The sequence below is a fragment of the Nerophis ophidion genome, linkage group LG06 (genome assembly GCF_033978795.1).
Source record: "Nerophis ophidion isolate RoL-2023_Sa linkage group LG06, RoL_Noph_v1.0, whole genome shotgun sequence".
Classification (NCBI taxonomy): domain Eukaryota; kingdom Metazoa; phylum Chordata; class Actinopteri; order Syngnathiformes; family Syngnathidae; genus Nerophis; species Nerophis ophidion.
Window position 1 is genome coordinate 70,139,662 of NC_084616.1, and position 21,695 is coordinate 70,161,356.

At 42.9% G+C, this 21,695-nt stretch overlaps 1 protein-coding gene across 1 annotated transcript in view; it reads right to left on the reverse strand.

Moving 5' to 3' along the window:
- Positions 1 to 486: 486 nt before the first annotated feature.
- Positions 487 to 21,695, reverse strand: part of nlgn4xa (neuroligin 4 X-linked a) — a 254,586-nt gene continuing 233,377 nt past the window's right edge. The window contains exons 5-6 of the mRNA XM_061904746.1: positions 20,776 to 21,565; positions 487 to 5,342 (exon numbers count right to left, since the gene is read on the reverse strand). Coding sequence (XP_061760730.1) covers positions 4,454 to 5,342; positions 20,776 to 21,565 — 1,679 coding nt within the window. The 3' untranslated portion in view covers positions 487 to 4,453. The remainder of the gene's footprint in view (positions 5,343 to 20,775; positions 21,566 to 21,695) is intronic.

Below are 21,695 nucleotides of genomic sequence, written 5' to 3' on the forward strand. Positions count from 1 at the left end.
TCAGCAGCGTAGAGATGTCCCCAACCGATACAGGCGAGCGGTCCATCCTGGGTCTCGACTCTGGACAGCCAGTACTTCATCCATGGTAATCGGACCGGACCCCCTCCACAAGGGAGGGGGGGATATAGGAGAAAGAAAAGAAGCGGCAGATCAACTGGTCTAAAAAGGAGGTCTATTTAAAGGTTAGAGTATACAGATGAGTTTTAAGGTGAGACTTAAATGCTTCTTGTAACATACGGTACCAAAAGCGGGATGCTGATTACACCCATACATTTTGTATTATTTGTTTGTATTATTGTATATATTACTAAATGTCAAAGTCACAACAAGAAGTTCAGAAATGTGCAAAGCAGACAGAAATGAATAATACTGCGACCGACAACAAAAATATGTACTAAAATGCACCTTCACGTTTAAAAACTTGGTCTTCCAGGATTGTCTTTAACGTTTAAATATTCAAAATCAGACTCAGTTGAGGCGTTCAAGTAGTCTCTCTCTTTATAGAAAATACTTTGATATTTTATTAAAAAAAACATTGCAGAAAAACTTTATACAGTGGTTCAGCCAGAAATATCTATTGTATCACTTAAGGCAAAACAGCAATCAAATATGTTAAAGTAACCATTTTCAAAGGTTGTCAAAAATCTTTTCAAGTTATTTTATTTTTTCAAATAGAAATGAATTGAGGAAATATTTTATCCCATTTGTATCATAATCAGAATTAGCAATTTAATTTGCTTTTGTTTTACAGGAATAAATAATAATATTTACAATCATTCACTTGCTTTGTCACCCAAAATATATTACAGGCCAACATATTATTTTACATATTGCTAGCATATGAGTGGAACTTGAAATACTGTATATCAACAAATATTCCTTTACAACTAATAGTATTACTGCCTTTTTTAAAAAAAAGTCTGTAATAATGCATTTATGAGCACATTGTAGGTAAAGAGCAGAGTGGGATGGAAAGAACAAAGGGACGATCACAAAGAACATTTTTGGAAGTAAAACCAGCAAACGTGTGAACAGATCACATGAGGGCCATCAAACAAGTCTGGAATGAAGATTAGAATGAGTTGTCACCGCAGAATAATCTTACAAGCTTGTCCTCTTGAACTTCCAAAGACTTGAATTGTTTTGGTTCTATTGCAAAAAAAAAACAGGACTGAATGAAGGGGAAACTAATGACAAATACACACAGTATACAGTATTTACACCTCAATAAAAAGCGCAGAACTGAACAGCCAAAATAAAACAACAACAGGAGAATTCTATAAATTATGTTTTTTATGATTTTTCCCCCTTCTTTGATTGCCACATGTTTTCTTTTATTTGTTTTTGTAAATTCATGTTCTGTCACTCAGTAAAGCAGGGGTGTCCAAACAGTGCTGCCCACAGCTCAATTTTTACTGGCCTGTGTCACATTCTGAAAGTAAGAAAAACAGAAAAGCTGACAGGCAGGCTTTTTTGATTATATATATAATTAACATTATTGTTTTTAGTATTTTTAACAGTTGGAAAATATCCACCGCTGAGAACGTCAGGCAGAGTCTCCCGTCTGTGAGAGTTTCAATTCCCACATCTGGGAGATCTTGGAACATGTTACAAGGGAGGCGCTGGACGTGTGTGCCTCTATTTTCAAGGAAGTCGATCGAAGCTGCGATCTTAAGGTGGTCGGTGGCTCCCGTGGCGGTACACCAGTCAAGTTGAAGGAGTCCTATCGGGTCCTTTTGGCTCATGTGACTCCAGAGGCAGCGGACAGGTACCGACAGGCCAAGGGAGTTCCTCAAGGTTCTGGATGCTTTAAAGCTGTCATGGTTGACATGACTCTGGAGCATTGCTTGGAAATCGGTGGGGGTCCCTCTGTATTGGCAGACTGGGGTGGTGGTGGTTCCTCTATTTACATTTATTTAGGGACGGCGTGGCGCAGTGGGTGAGTGGCCGTGCGCAACCCGAGGGTCACTGGTTCAAATCCCACCTAGAACCAACCTCGTCACGTCCGTTGTGTCCTGAGCAAGACACTTCACCCTTGCTCCTGATGGGTGCTGGTTGGCGCCTTGCATGGCAGCTCACTCCATCAGTGTGTGAATGTGTGTGTGAATGGGTAAATGTGGAAGTAGTGTCAAAGCGCTTTGAGTACCTTGAAGGTAGAAAAGCGCTATACAAGTACAACCCATTTATCATTTATTTATTTATTTATTTAAAAAGGGTAACTGAAGGGTTTTCGTCATGGTCGTGGAATTATGGACGTACTCTTGGCACGATCATTGAGGATACATGGAGTTTGCCCAACCAGTCTTACATGTGTTTTGTGGACTTGGAGAAGGCCTTTGACCATGTCTCTTTAAATGTCCTGTGGAGAGTGTTCAGAGAGTATGGGGTATCGGACCGCCCGATTGATCAGTGTCAGAGCTTGGTGCCGGCAATAAGTCGGACCCATTTCCGGTGAGGGCTGCCCTTTGTCACCGATTCTGTTTACAATTTTTATGGACATAATTTCTAGGTGCAGTCGCGGCACTGAGAGGTTCCGGTTTGGTGGGTGCAGGATTAGATCTCTGCTTTTTGCGGAATGGCTTGGTCCTGGTGGCTTCATCTGACCAGGACCTTCAGCTCTCACTGGATCAGGGTGCAGCTGAGTGTGAAGTGACTGGGATGAAAATCAGCACTTCCAAGTTCAATTCCATGGTTCTCGCCCGGAAAAGGGTGGATTTTCATATTCGTGTTGTGGAGGAGATCCTGCCCCAAGTGGAGGAGCTCAAGTACCTTGGGGTCTTGTTCATGAGTGAGGAAAGAGTTGATTGTATGATCAACAGGTGGATCGGTGATTCAGACCCTGTATCGGTCGGTTGTGGTGAAAAAGGAGCTAAACTGTAAGGCAAAGCTCTCAATTTACCAGTAGATCTACATTCCTATCCTCACCTATGGTTGTGAGTTTTGGGTTATGACCAAAGGACAAGATCACAGTTACAAGAGACCAAAATGAGTTTTCTCCGTCAGGTGGCGGGGCTCTCCCTTAGACATACTCAGTGGCCTAGAGGTTAGAGTGTCCGCCCTGAGAGTGATAAGTTGGGAGTTCAAATCCCGGCTGAGTCATACCAAAGACTGTATGCCTATGTCCCACTCTCCCTTGTGGAGGGGGTCCGGTCCGATCCGATGGCCATGTACTGCTTGCCTGTGTATCGGCTGGGGACATCTCTGCGCTGCTGATCCGCCTCCGCTTGGGATGGTTTCCTGCTGGCTCCACTGTGAACGGGACTCTCGCTGCTGTGGTGGATCCGCTTTGGACTGGACTCTCGCGACCGTGTTGGATCCATTATGGATTGAACTCTCACAGTATCATGTTAGACCCGCTCGACATCCATTGCTTTCCTCCTCTCCAAGGTTCTCATAGTCATCATTGTCACCGACGTCCCACTGGGTGTGAGTTTTCCCTGCCCTTATGTGGGCCTACCGAGGATGTCGTAGTGGTTTGTGCAGCCCTTTGAGACACTAGTGATTTAGGGCTATATAAGTAAACATTGATTGATTGATTGACTGTAAAAAAATGGGATTCGCACTCAGCATCAAGGGTTCGAATTGGGGGTTAAATCACCATAAATGATTCCCGGGGGTGGCGCCGCTGCTGCCCACTGCTCCCCTCGTTTCCCAGGGAGTGATCAAAGGGATGGGTCAAATGCAGAGGACAAATTTCACCACACCTAGTGTGTGTGTGACAATCATCGGTACTTTAACTTTAACTTAAGAAGCTATGCCATTTGGCAGGAGTAAAGAGGAGCCGGATGCGGTGGTTCGGGGATCCTGTCAGAATGCCCCCCTGAACGCCTCCCTCAGTACTGGACCATTGGGAAGACCCATGACACGGTGGAGAGACCATGTCTACTAGCTGGCCTGGGAACGCCTCGGGATCCCCGGGGAAGAGTTGGACAAAGTAGCTGGGGTAAGAGAAGTCTGGACTTCTCTGCTAAGGCTGCTTCCCCCACGACCCCACTTTGGGTAAGCGGAAGAAGATGGGTGGATTTTGGTATGTGGCTCCTTGGCGGAATCAGTTTGGACACCCCTGTAGTTAAGAGTTCGATACATTTTTAATAATGAATAGAATAATACAAAGGTTGTCTTTGTATGTCTTTGTTGCAATGCAATAGTTTTGTTTAGTATTAAAATGCATCGCAACAGTCACAACTTGGGTTCTTATTTTGGTAAAACTCTTAAAAAAAACTCAGAGAAGCTTAGCTCAACATAGTTATTATAGTAACATTCACATTTCTTACTTTATGTTAAAAAGACATCAATTTATACCATGTATATTTTATCAAGAAGGCAGCATAGCAAAATAACATCTCTTTGAACTTTGGAGTCTGTGCTTCACGTTGTCCATTTCTTTCGTATGACTTTGTTTTACCGGTTCTTGCTTCAAGTGGGAATCTGGTCCGGTCCAATCTGGGCAGAGCTATACCCGCGTTGTTGAGTGGCCATGGGGAAGGTTGGTGCTGTTCTGACTGCCTCCAAAAGTGTTGAAGTTGTGCACAGGCTGCATGTTAGCCAGTGAGTTAGGGATCATGGTGATGGTGCTGGGCGTCATCAGCGGTACGTCCTCTGGCGAGCGGCGAAGTGTGAGCGTGTAGTCGGGCGGGCAGGCGAGACGTAGAGCGTCGTGCGCCTGAATGGACTCACACTCGCGGTGGTGCTCATGCTCCATCTGCTTCATCTGCAGCGACATCAACTCCTCACTCTGCAGGTGAGCCATGTCGTTGGCGGCAGGGGCCGCATTGGCAGGTGTGGAATTGTGCTGCGGGGTGAGAACGTGGCGGGTGGAGTCGGCCCGTCGCTTGTCTTTTTTGTAGTACAATGCTGCGAAGGCCAGGATGTTCAAGAACAGGAGGGAGGCTCCCACAGCAATGGTGACGCTTAACTCGGTGGAGTAGTCCCGCTTGGTCTCAATCACCACGGTGGCTTCCTCGGTGAAGTCGCCGCTTTTCTGCCGGTCTGTGGTGTGCTTGGTGTTAGAGGACGGCAAACCCGGATGGCGAGTAGTGGAGGGCCAGTTGTTTTTGTTTGGGAATCGCTTGGTGTAAGGGTACGGCGTTGTGTCTTGCGGCGGGATTTTAGTGGTAGTTGATACATACTGGAAAAATTCATTTATGTTGTGGAGATGCGGCACCAGTTCCAGCCAGAAAGCAACCTTGGTTGCCCGGTAGTGGTCTCGGACTCGAGGTTTGAGACCGATATGAAGGTAGAGCTGGTCTTTGGGGTTGTACTTTGTCCAGGCTACCTCCTCGAATCTGTTGGGCTTTGTGTGAATGAACTTTGTATCCTGTGGGACTGGCTGATTGGGGTCACTGCAAAAAAATGAATAGCAGAGAAAAACATTATAAACTGGTACTTTACGGCAGCTCCGGAGCTCAGCTAAATGTTACCTATGTGCAGAGGTGGGTAGTAACGCGCTACATGTACTCCGTTACATCTACTTGAGTAACTTTTGGGATAAATTGTACTTCTAAGAATAGTTTTTATGCAACATACTTTTACTTTTACTTGAGTATATTTATAGAGAAGAAACGCTACTTTTACTCCGCTCCATTTATCTGCAATCAGGACGCTACTCGCTACTTTTTTATTTTTATTGATCTGTTAATGCACGCTTTGTTTGTTTTGTTTTTGTCAGACACACATTCAAAGTAGGAACTACGCATGCTCGCGTTTCACCAATCACATGCAGTCACTGGTGACGTTGGACCAATCAAACAGAGCCAGGTGGTCACGTGACCGTCACACGTAGAACCCGACATGTTGAAAATCTTATTGGAGAGTTACCATTTAGTGGTCAACTGTACGGAATATGTACTGTACTGTGCAATCTACTAATAAAAGTTTCAATCAATCAACCAATCAATCAAAAGTGTAAAGGAAAAAAGACACTTTTTATTTCAACCGTACTTCCCGTCAAAAGCCTAAAGACCGATCGCACAGTTCCTGTCTTCACAATAAAAGTGTCGCTCCATTGCGCCTGCGCTAACAAAATAACAGTCTCCGAAAGCCAGCGCATACAAGCAAACTACGGAGTTTGCCGTCAATGTATTTCTTGTAAAGTGTATAAAAACGAATATGGAAGCTGGACAAATAAGATGCCAAAAACCAACGACTTTCATGATGTATTAGACAGGAAGGAGGAACTTTTTTTCTCCTCCATTTGAAAACCGGGACGTTATCAGCACTATACTGTCTGATTCCAATCAATGCAAGTCATCAGAATCAGGTAATACACCAACTTATATTCTTGTCTTCATTAAAGATAGGAATCTATGTGTTAAACATGCATGTATATTCATTAAAACACCTTTAACATGTCAACAAAAACGGCAAAATAAATAAATATACATTATATACTGTATATATATATATATATATATATCACAGTGGATATGTTTATTTTACTTTTTATTCATAGCTGTATGTAGAAGTGTCTGGTTGTATCTGCTGCTTTAATGTCTTTAATGTCCTCTGTGTTCTTTGATGTTTGATGTTTCTCTCTTACACACATGGAAGAGGGATGTGTACTATGGCTATGAGTTGTTTTTTTTTTTTTTTTTTCCCTTAGCCTCAGTCTGCACCCCTACTCCAGGGTCTAGGCTAAGACCGCTTTTTTAATTGTATTTTAATCTTCTTTGAATTGTTGACCAAATACTTATTTTCCACCATGATTTACAAATAAATTATTTAAAATTCCTACAATGTGAATTCCTGGATTTTTTTTTCACATTCTGTCTCTCACAGTTGAAGTGTACCTATGATGAAAATTACAGACCTCTGTCATCATTTTAAGTGGGAGAACTTGCACAATCGGTGGCTGACTAAATACTTTTTTGCCCCACTGTATTGATTTTCCGGTTGACTATGACGTCACACCAAAACAAGGCATCGGCAGCTCCTTACAAGTCAACAGCCGGGTTCTTGTTGTTCCTGATGTCCGCTGTAATATTGGCACATATTACAGATGTTATGTCTCTAATGGCTATGCCGATAATAAATAGCAGACAGCATCAAGAAAATCATAATGGACAACGCCACGAATATGACACTAATACCAATAAGGTCTCACAGCAGATGCAGGTCCGAAGCAAAGAAAGACTGGCGGGAGAGTTGTTTCGAAGAAATTTTCAGACCAAGAATCATGGAAACAAAACTTTCCAATGTTTCAGAGTTCATTTAATAACTGTGGATTAAGGGGAAGAATTTTAAATCCAAGGGAAAAGACAGTTTGTGCAGAGGATTACTATTGCTGGGGACGAGTTTGCCAATTGTTCTGAATACAGAGCCATTGCTAATCAGTTTGGAGTGCACACCTGCATGGTGAAAAGGTCTGTGCACGCTTTCTTTTTTTGCTTTTGTTTGCCTGCCTCTCTTCCATCTCACTCGTATTTAGTTCTGGACTCCGAATGAAGCCGCATTCTCCATTGCCTTAGCTACCATCTAATAATAATACATCTCTGCTTCTGTTTTTTCTCCCATCGATGCACTTCCAAAAGTTCCGTTCTTTTAATTTTTTTAGGCAAAAATATTCTCCTCCGGATTCCAGTAGTTGCCTATTTTGATTCAATGGTAGCTGCTTCCAGGTTATATCCCGGGTGTTCAAACTGACGCACTCGCGATACAATGGTCCTCTCTGTAAGCACGCACCCACTTGAGCGATTTGGTTTCGAATCGCATAATCTAGGTGTGTTAGTCCGGTTTCTCAAAAGATAAACATGATCAGATTAAGGTGTTTCCATGGATTGTGGCATGCTTCTTTAGAGCAGAACTATTTGAGAGATCAGACTAATTCAGTGCATGAACATTTGTGAAACAAAGTCCACAGTAGACCTCGCTATCTGAGCACAGCCCAGGTGTATGGTATCATAATTGAAATCAATAACATTCCGTTAGGATATATCTCTTGAGAAAGTACAAATTATCATGTCTTATTATTTAAGTTTGCAGAAACAGTTGTGGGCCATTCCAGGCTCATCGGTGCCTTTTGCGTCCTAGTCAGACAACATTAATAAATGCGCTCCAATTTTAATTGCAACATACATTGACCGATTGCATATAAAATAAATACAATTTTTAAGATCAATTCAACCCTGACCAATTTGGTGCATGGTTTCGTTGCCATCAAAGAAACATATTTAAATACTTCAGAAATTAAAAACGAATGTGTTTTATCCAAACCTATTCATTAGAGATGTCTGATAACATCGGAATATTGATATATTCGGCCGATAAATGCTTTAAAATGTAATATCGGAAATTATCGGTATCGGTTTCAATAAGTAAAATGAATGACTTTTTAAAACGCCGCTCTACCGAGTGGTACACGGACGTATGGAGAAGTACAGAGCGCCAATAAACCTTAAAGGCACTGCCTTTGCATGCTGGCCCAATCACACAATATCTACGGCTTTTCACACACACACAAGTGAATGCAAGGCATACTTGGTCAACAGCCATACAGGTCACACTGAGGGTGGCCGTTTAAACAACTTTAACACTGTTACAAATATGCGCCACACTGTGAACCCACACCAAACAAGAATTACACACATTTCGCACCGTAACACAACATATATACAACAGAACAAATACCCAGAACCCCTTGCAGTACTAACTCTTCTGGGATGCTAAAATTTACACCCCCTACACCCCGCCCACCTCAACCTCCTCGTGCTCTCTCTGGGAGAGTATGTCCCTAATTCCAAGATGCTGTTTTGAGGGATGTTAAAAAGTTTATTTATTTTGGAAAACCTTGTTTAATGCATCCAGCGGAGCATCACAACACATTTAGGCATAATAATGTGTTAATTCCACGACTTGATGTATCGGTATCGGTTGATTAATCGGTAATTAAGAGTTGGACAATATTATCCATCCACCCATCTTCTTCCGCTTATCCGAGGTCGGGTCGCGGGGGCAACAGCCTAAGCAGGGAAACCCAGACTTCCCTCTCCCCAGCCACTTCGTCTAGCTCTTCCCGGGGGATCCCGAGGCGTTCCCAGGCCAGCCGAGAGACATAGTCTTCCCAACGTGTCCTGGGTCTTCCCTGTGGCCTTCTACCAGCTGGACGTGCCCTAAACACATCCCTAGGGAGGCGTTCGGGTGGCATCCTGACCAGATGCCCGAACCACCTCATCTGGCTCCTCTCGATGTGAAGGAGCAGCAGCTTTACTTTGAGTTCCTCCCGGATGGCAGAGCTTCTCACCCTATCTCTAAGGGAGAGCCCCGCCACACGGCGGAGGAAACTCATTTCGGCCGCTTGTACCCGTGATCTTATCCTTTCGGTCATGACCCAAAGCTCATGACCATAGGTGAGGATGGGAACGTAGATCGACCGGTAAATTGAGAGCTTTGCCTTCCGGCTCAGCTCCTTCTTCACCACAACGGATGGGTACAACGTCCGCATTACTGAAGACGCCGCACCGATCCGCCTGTCGATCTCACGATCCACTCTTCCCCCACTCGTGAACAAGACTCCTAGGTACTTGAACTCCTCCACTTGGGGCAGGGTCTCCTCCCCAACCCTGGACAATATTAGATACCGGCAAAAAATCCATTATCGGACATTTCTACTATTTATTTATTTAAAGAAAACAATTAAACTTAAAATCCAACTTTACCTGTGTCTCTGGGTTTTGGCACAGTCCTGTCACTTGTTATCGAATCAATTTTAAACTCCTATTTGTTTTTAAATGTCTAAACAACCTCGCGCCAACATATCTCTCCGACCTCCTTCAGCCTTACTGCCCCACTCGATCCCTAAAATGCTGCTACTGACGGTCCCTGACACAAGGCTGAAGCTTAGAGGTGACAGAGCTTTCGCCGCTGCTGCTGCTCCCAAGCTCTGGAACGACCTACCTGAGTGTTAGACAAGCCTCCTCTCTTCCTGTTTTTAAATCTCTCTTAGAAACATACTTTTATTCCTTGGCTTTTAACACTGAGTGATATTCATCCTGCAATGGCGCCCTATTATACACCTGCTGTGAACCTGTTTTTATGTTTTATTTATTTATTTCTTATCATGTTCTGTTTGTGTTGTGTTGTTTGCTCGGTCTTCGTATTATCTTTTAAGCTGCCCATTGTACAGCACTTTGGCTACCCCTGTGGTAAATTTTAAATGTGCTTTATAAATAAAGTTGATTTGATTTAGATTTGATAACTCATTACCACATTCTTATCAGATCCTCGTCAATCCACAGGTAAGCCAGAAATAAGTTCACACATTAACATTTCTTTCTTTATCACAGGGGTGTCAAAGTCAAATACAGAGTGGGCCAAAATTTAAAACTGAACAAATGAACCTTTTAATAGGGACCCAAACAAGTTTTGCATTGAATATTGACCAAGCAAGGCTTATATAACCTTATAGTGACATGCAAAATCGAGTTTCAAATAATAATAATAATAATAATAATTAAAAAATATCAATGGCATATCAAATAAAATTTAAATACACATTTAATGCCTCTTTTCTATTTGCAGCCTGCTGAGGTAAATATCAAAATATACTGTAGCGTCCCGAAAGAGTTAGTGCTGCAAGGGGTTCTGGGTATTTGTTCTGTTGTGTTTATGTAATGTTACAGTGAAGATGTTCTCCCAAAATGTGTTTGTGATTCTTGTGATCCATCCTATTTGGGTCCCATATCAAACTTAAGAAAGTAAGTGACTTCACTATAAAAGTGGGTGACATTGTTATCACCAGGAAGGATGAGATCACCTACCTAGGTTCCATTCTAGAGGCTAATCTTTCCTGTGATAAAATGGCAACCAAGGTGATCAAAATGGTCAACCAAAGAACGAGATTCCTCTACAGAATCTCCTCTCTGGTCAACAAAAGCACCTTGAAGATTCTAGCGGGAACTCTCATTCAACCCTTCTTCGATTACGCTTGCACCTCCTGGTACCCCAGCACCTCCAAAACCCTCAAATCTAGACTCAAAACATCCCAGAATAAGCTAATCCGGTTACTTTTAGACCTCCACCCCAGATCACACCTCACTCCAACCCACTTCTCCAAAGTGGGCTGGCTCAGGGTGGAGGACAGAGTAAAACAACTTGCACTGAGCCTAGTCTATAAAATCCGCTACACCACCCTGATACCGAAGTACATGTCCAACTACTTCCTTAACGTAAATGACCGCCATAACCACAACACCAGGGGGAGCTCCACAAACCACGTTAAACCCAGATTTCGATCTAACAAAGGTCTTAACTCATTCTCTTTCTATGCCACATCAATGTGGAATGCACTCCCAACAGGTATAAAAGTAAGTGCATCTCTATATTCCTCCAAAACCGCTCTAAAACAACACCTCCAGGCAACTTCAACACTTTACTAATACCCTCCTCCATTCACATCCCATCTCCCCGGATTATAAACAACTCAAATGTACTTCTAATGTATTTACTTGTTCTTATGCTATGTGAACTCACTATGTTCTCTGCTGGCTGTACATATCCTACTAAGTAAGACCTACACTGTTTCAATGTCCACATTTCTCTGTTGATGCAATTGTTGATGACTGAAGTACTGATATCAACCAAAGCTCCTCATCCCACCCCCCGGATTGTAAATAATGTAAATAATTCAATGTACATACTATGATGATTAACTTGTGTGATGACTGAATTATGTTGATAGTATATATTTGTACCATGAATTGATTAACGTGGACCCCGACTTAAACAAGTTGAAAAACTTATTCGGGTGTTACCATTTAGTGGTCAATTGTACGGAATATGTACTGAACTGTGCAATCTACTAATAAAAGTATCAATCAATCAATCAAAAGTTTGGTGTGAGTTCACAGTGTGGCGCATATTTGTAACAGTGTTGAAATTGTTTATACGGCCACCCTCAGTGTGACCTGTATTGCTGTTGACCAATTATGTGCATTCACTTATGTGTGTAATAGCCGCATATATTATGCAAGTGAAGTGGATTATATTTATATAGCGCTTTTTCTCAAGTGACTCAAAGCGCTTTACATAGTGACACCCAATATCTAAGTTACATTTAAACCAGTGTGGGTGGCACTGGGAGCAGTTGGGTAAAGTGTCTTGCCCAAGGACACAACGGCAGTAACTAGGATGGCACAAGCGGGAATCGAACGCTGTTTGTATGGAGGAAATGCGGACGTGGCGACAGGTTGTAAAGAATGCTAAAGGCAGTGCATTTAAGGCACGCCCTCAATATTGATGTCCGGGTGGAAATCGGGAGAATGCTTGCTTGCCCCGGGAGATTTTCGGGCGGGGGGGGGCACTGAACTTCGGGAGGATTTGCAAGTGTGAGAAATTGCGGTGTTACAGCGGCACCGCTGCTGTGTAATAACGGCGGGCCAGCTATAATGTTAATTTGATATTGCCTCAAGGGCCAAATTTAATTACACGTCGGGCCAGAGTTTGACATCCGTGCTTTATCACTACTATGTGCTTACTGTCAACATATCTATTATCAGCATAAATATGGCTATTCTGTATTCCATCCATTTTCTGCCGCTTATTCCCTTACGGGGTCGCGGGGGGCGCTGGCGCCTATCACAGCTACAATCGGGCGGAAGGAGGGGTACACCCTGGACAAGTTGCCACCTCATCGCAGGGCCAACACAGATAGACAGACAACATTCACACTCACATTCACACACTAGGGCCAATTTAGTGTTGCCAATCAACCTATCCCCAGGTGCATGTCTTTGGAAGTGGGAGGAAGCCGGAGTACCCGGAGGGAACCCACGCATTCACGGGGAGAACATGCAAACTCCACACAGAAAGATCCCGAGCCTGGATTTGAACCCAGGACTGCAGGACCTTCGTATTGTGAGGCAGACGCACTAACCCCTCTTCCACCGTGAAGCCTATTCTGTATTCATTATATTTAATAAATATATGTTAAAGACTCACTCGTTACTTTCAGTCCTGTCACTCAAATGAGTCCTTTTTGGGTTTGGACAAAAACCCCTGAAATTAAACTTGCGTTTTTTTGAGATAATCACAGCACAGCTGGCTCTGATTCGGTGGAATGGTTCTTACTGTTTATACTGGCATTTGGTGCGTTAAACTCCTTATAACTTGTTCCACTCGAACATTTGACAATCAATCAATCAATCAATCAATGTTTATTTATATAGCCCCAAATCACAAATGTCTCAAAGGACTGCACAAGTCCTTACGACTACAACATCCTCGGGAGAACCCACAAAAGGGCAAGGAAAACTCACACCCAGTGGGCAGGGAGAATTCACATCCAGTGGGACGCCAGTGACAATGCTGACTATGAGAAACCTTGGAGAGGACCTCAGATGTGGGCAACCCCCCCCCCCCCCCCCCCTCTAGGGGACCGAAAGCAATGGATGTCGAGCGGGTCTAACATGATACTGTGAAAGTTCAATCCATAGTGGCTCCAAGACAGCAGCGAAAGTCCCGTCCACAGGAAACCATCTCAAGCGGATCAGCAGCGTAGAGATGTCCCCAACCGATACAGGCGAGCGGTCCATCCTGGGTCTCGACTCTGGACAGTCAGTACTTCATCCATGGTCATTGGACCAGACCCCCTCCACAAGGGAGGGGGGGACATAGGAGAAAGAAAAGAAGCGGCAGATCAACTGGTCTAAAAAGGAGGTCTATTTAAAGGCTAGAGTATACAGATGAGTTTTAAGATGAGACTTAAATGCTTCTACTGAGGTAGCATCTCGAACTGTTACCGGGAGGGCATTCCAGAGTACTGGAGCCCGAACGGAAAACGCTCTATAGCCCGCAGACTTTTTTTGAGCTCTAGGAATCACTAATAAGCCGGAGTCTTTTGAACGCAGATTTCTTGCCGGGACATATGGTACAATACAATCGGCAAGATAGGCTGGAGCTAGACCGTGTAGTATTTTATACGTAAGTAGTAAAACCTTAAAGTCACATCTTAAGTGCACAGGAAGCCAGTGCAGGTGAGCCAGTACAGGCGTAATGTGATCAAACTTTCTTGTTCTTGTCAAAAGTCTAGCAGCCGCATTTTGTACCAACTGTAATCTTTTAATGCTAGACATGGGGAGACCCGAAAACGGTACGTTACAGTAATCGAGACGAGACGTAACAAACGCATGGATAATGATCTCAGCGTCTTTAGTGGACAAAATGGAGCGAATTTTAGCGATATTACGGAGATGAAAGAAGGCCGTTTTAGTAACGCTTTTAATGTGTGCCTCAAAGGAGAAAGTTGGGTCGAAGATAATACCCAGATTTTTTACAGAGTCACCTTGTTTTATTATTTGGTTGTCAAATTTTAAAGTTGTATTATTAAATAGAGGTGGGTGTCTAGCAGTAAGTCTTATCTACCAGATATTATTATAGAGTTACTTATAGTTACTTATATGTACGGATGTAGTGAAGGCTGTGTCCTTATCCTACTGCACTTTCGGGAGAACAAATACGCACCACGATGCCAGCCAAACGTCACACAACCTTTTTTTGAGCTAAGGCACAATTTTTGCATTGAAAAAACCCGGAGGCACACAACCTGCAGAAATCATAAACCCAGTTGACAGTAAAAAGTCATGGATGGATATAACTTTAAAGCATAACCAAGCATGCATCACTATAGCTCTTGTCTCAAAGTAGGTGTACTGTCACCACCTGTGACATCACACCCTACCTTATTTGGACTTTTTGGGGGTTTTCCTGTCTGTAGTGTTTTACTTCTTGTCTTGCTATTTTGGTGGCTTTTTCTCTCTATTTGGTATTTTCCCGTAGCAGTTTCATGTCTTATATTTCCCGCATCTACTTTGTTTTAGCAATCAAGAAGATTTCAGTTGTTTTTATCCTTCTTTGTGGGGACCTTGTTGAATTTCATGTCATGTACGGGTGTACCTTATGGACGCCGTCTGCTCCACATGCAGTAAGTCTTTGCTGTCGTCCAGCATTCTGTTTATGTATAGCTCGGTTGGTAGAGCGGCCGTGTCAGCAACTAGAGGGTTGCAGGTTCGATTCCCGCTTCCACCATCCTAGTCACTGCTGTTGTGTCCTTGGGCAAGACACTTTACCCACCTGCTCCCAGTGACACCCACACTGCTTTAAATGTAACTTAGATATTGGGTTTTACTATGTAAAGCGCTTTGAGTCACTAGAGAAAAGCGCTATATAAATATAATTCACTTCACTTCACTATATAGTGTTTTTCTTTTTTCCACCCCCTGGTATTATGAAAGGTTCCATAATGCAAGGTCTGCTCCCCAAGCAGCGACTTGATGAGGATTATACACAAAGGGCTGCCAGCATGTGGCGGGGTTCAACACAACGCCTGTCTTCTCTGTGCTAACATATGCTGGGACAATATGCCACTTCTCTGCAGCTGAACTGGCAAATACAACAGAATGCTAAACGCCTTCCCTGCTCACTGAACTGTGAGCTTACTTAAATACGATCCCACCAGGCTTTCAATCAAGGGTATAAAAGCAGGGACTCTGTTACGATAGGTACAGTATACTGTAACTCTTAATAAGAATGTATGTAAAATCAAATGCTTTTATTTAACATTGTGTCAAATTTCTTGTATAATAATAATATTTAAAAAAAAATATTCAAGTGTCCTCTGCAATGAAGTGTTATCGGTGAGGCCAATTTAAATAATCCCAGGCAGGTTATAACAAATCTTGAAAAAAACAAGAAAAAAACCAGTAACAAAACAAAAAATGAGTAAGCAACATATGGATTGCTATGAAACTGAACCCAATTACTCAAACTTAAAGTTCCATACCTATCCTGTGACCCGCGACCCAAAACCTCACTATTGCTGTGCATGCCAATAAATGTCAATCTTCTATGTACTTGCAATAGCTGCAGTATCGCAGTGTTAAGATACCAAAATACAGTGGGGCAAAAAAGTATTTAGTCAGCCACCGATTGTGCAAGTTCTCCCACTTAAAATGATGACAGAGGTCTGTAATTTTCATCATAGGTACACTTCAACTGTGAGAGACAGAATGTGAAAAAAAAATCCAGGAATTCAGATTGTAGGAATTTTAAAGAATTTATTTGTAAATTATGGTGGAAAATGAGTATTTGGTCAACCATTCAAAGCTCTCACTGATGGAAGGAGGTTTTGGCTTTAAATATCGCGATACATGGCCCCATTCATTCTTTCCTTAACACGGATCAATCGTCCTGTCCCCTTAGCAGAAAAACAGCCCCAAAGCATGATGTTTCCACCCCCATGCTTCACAGTAGGTATGGTGTTCTTCTTCCTCCAAACACGACGAGTTGAGTTTATACCAAGATGGATACACAGATGATACAGCAGAGGATTGGAAGAATGTCATGTGGTCAGATGAAACCAAAATAGAACTTTTTGGTAAAACTCAACTCGCCATGTTTGGAGGAAGAAGAATACTGAGTTGCATCCCAAGAACACCATAACTACTGTGAAGCATGGGGGTGGAAAAATCATGCTTTGGGGCTGTTTTTCTGTTAAGGGGACAGGACGATTGATCCGTGTTAAGGAAAGAATGAATGGGGCCATGTATCGTGAGATTTTGAGCCAAAACCTCCTTCCATCAGTGAGAGCTTTGAATGGTTGACCAAATACTTATTTTCCACCATAATTTACAAATAAATTCTTTACAATTACTAAAATGGGAATTCCTGTATTTTTTTTCACATTCTGTCTCTCACAGTTGAAGTGTACCGATGATAAATGATAAATGGGTTGTACTTGTATAGCGCTTTTCTACCTTCAAGGTACTCAAAGCGCTTTTGACACTATTTCCGCAGTCACACATTCACACACTGATGGCGGAAGCTGCCATGCAAGGCCCTAACCACGACCCGTCAGGAGCAAGGGTGAAGTGTCTTGCTCAAAGACATTAAAAACGTGAAGAGGTTGGTAGAAGGAGGGGATCGAACCAGGAACCCTCAGGTTGCTGGCACGGCCACTCTCACAACCGCGCCACGCCGTAAAGAGCACACAATACATTGCATTTGTTGGGTCATTGGATTACTGTGATGCAATTGTTATGAGGTTTCTTTACATGAAGGTCGCATATATTTGCGATGTTGGTCTAAGAACAGAAGTCAGTTCCTCACCTTCTGTCCCTTCGCCCTACAGTAGATGGCTTGTATGAGCGGCCATCTTTGAAACTGTATGCCGCTTCAACTGACAAGTAACAGAGGACAGTCTTATCCAGCTCTCCAGTGTTGACGCTATTACTAATCCCCTCCACCTGCTCAAACACCTACCGCCCCCTAAAAAATGATGAAAATTACAGACCTCTGTCATCATTTTAAGTGGGAGAACTTGCACAATCGGTGGCTGACTAAATACTTTTTTGCTCCACTGTACATGTTGAGTTAGCTATACGTCAAGTTGTTGACTGCCTGCTGTATAATTTGTACGGGAAAAACACATCATTTCTCTGCGATCTGCTTGATTTGACCATGAACTCATAAACATTGTCCGGTGCTGTTTCCCAAAAGTGTAGTCTACCATGAATTGATTAACGTGGACCCCGACTTAAACAAGTTGAAAAACGTATTCGGGTGTTACCATTTAGTGGTCAATTGTACGGAATATATACTGAACTGTGCAATCTACTAATAAAAGTATTAATCAATCGATCAATCAAAAATCGCAGTGTTAAAGGGGAACATTATCACCAGACCTATGTAAGCGTCAATATATACCTTAATTGATTTCCGAACTCTAAAAGGGTGAATTTGGCGATTGAAACGCCTTTCAATTGTTCGCTGTCGGAGGAATGACCTTTCACCCGTGACGTCACAACGGGAAGCAATCCGCCATTTTCTCAAACACATTACACACCAAGTCAAATCAGCTCTGTTATTTTCCGTTTTTTCGACTGTTTTCCGTACCTTGGAGACATCATGCCTCGTCGGTGTGTTGTCGGAGGGTGTAACAACACGATCAGGGACGGATTCAAGTTGACTTACGTGGAGTGTGCTAATCAGACATATCAATGGTCACGGCATGCTAATCGATGATAACATGCTATTTAGGCTAGCTGTATGTACATACTGCATCATTATGCCTCATTTGTAGCTATATTTGCATCCAGCCTTTTCCTCCACCCACATTTAATGCCAAACAAACACATACCAATCGACAGATTCAAGTTGCACCAGTGGTCTAAAGATGCGAAAGTCCCTCGCACACTTTACCGACGATAGCGATGCTACGACAGAGATGGCAAGAATGTGTGGATATCCTGCGACACTCAAAGCAGAGGCATTTCCAACGATAAAGTCACCGAAATCATAAAGCTGAGTTTTGTTGATGTTATTGACTTATGTGCTAATCAGACATATTTGCTCACGGCATGACTGCTAGCTAATCGATGCTACCATGCTATTTAGGCTAGCTGTATGTACATACTGCATCATTATGCCTCATTTGTAGCTATATTTGCATCCAGCCTTTTCCTCCACCCACATTTAATGCCAAACAAACACATACCAATCGACGGATTCAAGTTGCACCAGTGGTCTAAAGATGCGAAAGTCCCTCGCACACTTTACCGACGATAGCGATGCTACGACAGAGATGGCAGAGAGATGTGTGGATATCCTGCGACACTCAAAGCAGAGGCATTTCCAACGATAAAGTCACCGAAATCATAAAGCTGAGTTTTGTTGATGTTATTGACTTATGTGCTAATCAGACATATTTGCTCACGGCATGACTCCCAGCTAATCGATGCTAACATGCTATTTAGGCTAGCTGTATGTACATATTGCATCATTATGCCTCATTTGTAGCTATGTTTGCATCCAGCCTTTCCTTCCACCCACATTTAATACCAAACAAACACATACCAATCGACGGATTCAAGTTGCACCAGTGGTCTAAAGATGCGAAAGTCCCTCGCACACTTTACTGACGATAGCGATGCTACGACAGAGATGGCAAGAATGTGTGGATATCCTGCGACACTCAAAGCAGAGGCATTTCCAACGAAAAAGTCACCGAAATCATAAAGCTGAGTTTTGTTGATGTTATTGACTTATGTGCTAATCAGACATATTTGCTCACGGCATGACTGCCAGCTAATCGATGCTAACATGCTATTTAGGCTAGCTGTATGTACATACTGCATCATTATGCCTCATTTGTAGCTATATTTGCATCCAGCCTTTTCCTCCACCCACATTTAATGCCAAACAAACACATACCAATCGACGGATTCAAGTTGCACCAGTGGTCTAAAGATGCGAAAGTCCCTCGCACACTTTACCGACGATAGCGATGCTACGACAGAGATGGCAGAGAGATGTGTGGATATCCTGCGACACTCAAAGCAGAGGCATTTCCAACGATAAAGTCACCGAAATTATAAAGCTGAGTTTTGTTGATGTTGTTGACTTATGTGCTAATCAGACATATTTGCTCACGGCATGACTGCCAGCTAATCGATGCTAACATGCTATTTAGGCTAGCTGTATGTACATATTGCATCATTATGCCTCATTTGTAGCTATATTTGCATCCAGCCCTTCCCACCACGCACATATAATGCCAAACAAACACATACCAATCGACGGATTCAAGTTGCACCAGTGGTCTAAAGATGCGAAAGTCCCTCGCACACTTTACCGACGATAGCGATGCTACGACAGAGATGGCAGAGAGATGTGTGGATATCCTGCGACACTCAAAGCAGAGGCATTTCCAACGATAAAGTCACCGAAATCATAAAGCTGAGTTTTGTTGATGTTATTGACTTATGTGCTAATCAGACATATTTGCTCACGGCATGACTCCCAGCTAATCGATGCTAACATGCTATTTAGGCTAGCTGTATGTACATATTGCATCATTATGCCTCATTTGTAGCTATATTTGCATCCAGGCCTTCCCACCATGCACATATAATGCCAAACAAACACATACCAATCGTTGGTTGGAAGGCGATCGCCAAATTCGTCCTTGCTTCCTCCCGTTCCGCTGTCTGTCGTGATATGGCTCAATAGCTTCAGTTTCGTCTTCAATTTAATTTTCGCTATCTGCCTCCACACTCCAACCATCCGTTTCAATACATGCGTAATCTGTTGAATCCAAACTACTATGCTATACCTTTCTGTGCTATCCGCCATCTTTGTTTGTGGTGATGTCATGCTGTGACGTCACAGGAAAATGGACTGGTGTGTATAACGATGGTTAAAATCAGGCACTTTAAAGCCGTTTTTCGGGATATTGCGTGATGGGTAAAATTTTTAAAAAACTTTGAAAAATAAAATAAGCCACTGGGAACTGATTTTTATTGGTTTTAACCCTTCTGAAATTGTGATAATTTTCCCCTTTAAGATACCTCTTGTGATCATACCAAAATGTAGTAGAGTTAGCTATAAGTCAAGTTGTTGACTGTCTGCTGTATAATTTGTACGGGAAAAAAACACATCACGTCTCCGCGATCTGCTTGATTTGACCATGAACTCGTAAACATTGTCCGGTACTGTTTCCCAAAAGTGTAGTCTCTCTGGTCATTGTGTCTTGTGTCTGCATGGCAACAATATCGATAGAATAAACCAAGAGATACAAAGTAGAGTAATAACGGTGTAGTTATTTTGCATCTTGTGTGATTTGCAGCTAGCTTAAATGTTGCTTTCTCTTTTGCTGTTTTTTTTGTGTATACACAGCTAGGAGATGGATATGGCATTATATCAGATAATATTATTATGATTAATTGGAAGACTAAAGCAAACATATTCGATAATAGGTCAAACATTAATAAATAAAAGAATAATCACCCTGTTTTGGCAAAGTTAGTCCAGTAGGTCATGACCACAGCACTTAGCATCACGTCATTCTTGGAGAAGTTACAGTTGAAGAGCTCTGTTGGGCCAATCATTGGAATCCCGAACACGTAGGGTACTTCATCGCCATGGGCTGAGTCAGCCCAGCTGGGCTTCATGTCGCTCTGGCAGTGGTGGTAAAAAGCATAAAAGTAAGTGGGGGAGCCATATTGGGCATGGAGGTCAGCTGTAGCCACTGCTGGTGCCACCCACTGGTGGTCTGTGAAAAGTGCTACGAGGGTCTTACGCCGTGTTTCTGGATTCTCTTTGTCTGCCCAGTCAGTGTACATGAACTTGATTGTCTCACGCAGGGTGTCCTTGCCCTCAGGGTAGCCATACAAGTGGTCCACAAAGTCCGACACAGCAAAGTCAAAATCATTGGCGGAGACCCCATCTTCGCTGTCCACTATGCCGTCCACAAACTTGAATCCCTCGCCTTGATTGACGCCCAGCATAATGTCATAGTTGAGGAACTCGCCTTGCTCCATGAGGATCTGGGGGTCGTCAGGGATCACATCGCCGTCAATCACAGGGCCAAAGGCAATGTGGTACTTTGCCGGCGTCACGTACTGCTCGATCAACTCTTTGAAGTTCTTGTTCTGCAGGCACTGAACCAGGTCGATGGTGTCCAGCATGTTGCAGCCCACTTTCTCTGCCAGGGCTCGTGTGTACTTAGCAGGCTGGTAGTTGACTGCCCAGCTGGAGAGCGCAGTGCCGCTCTGAATGATGGCTTTCTGGAACATATCTAAAAATAGCAGTGGGAATTAGTGCAATTTACACAGAGATATGCGCACAAAAATGTTTAAAGGGGAACATTATCACCAGACCTATGTAAGCGTCAATATATACCTTGATGGTGCAGAAAAAAGACCATC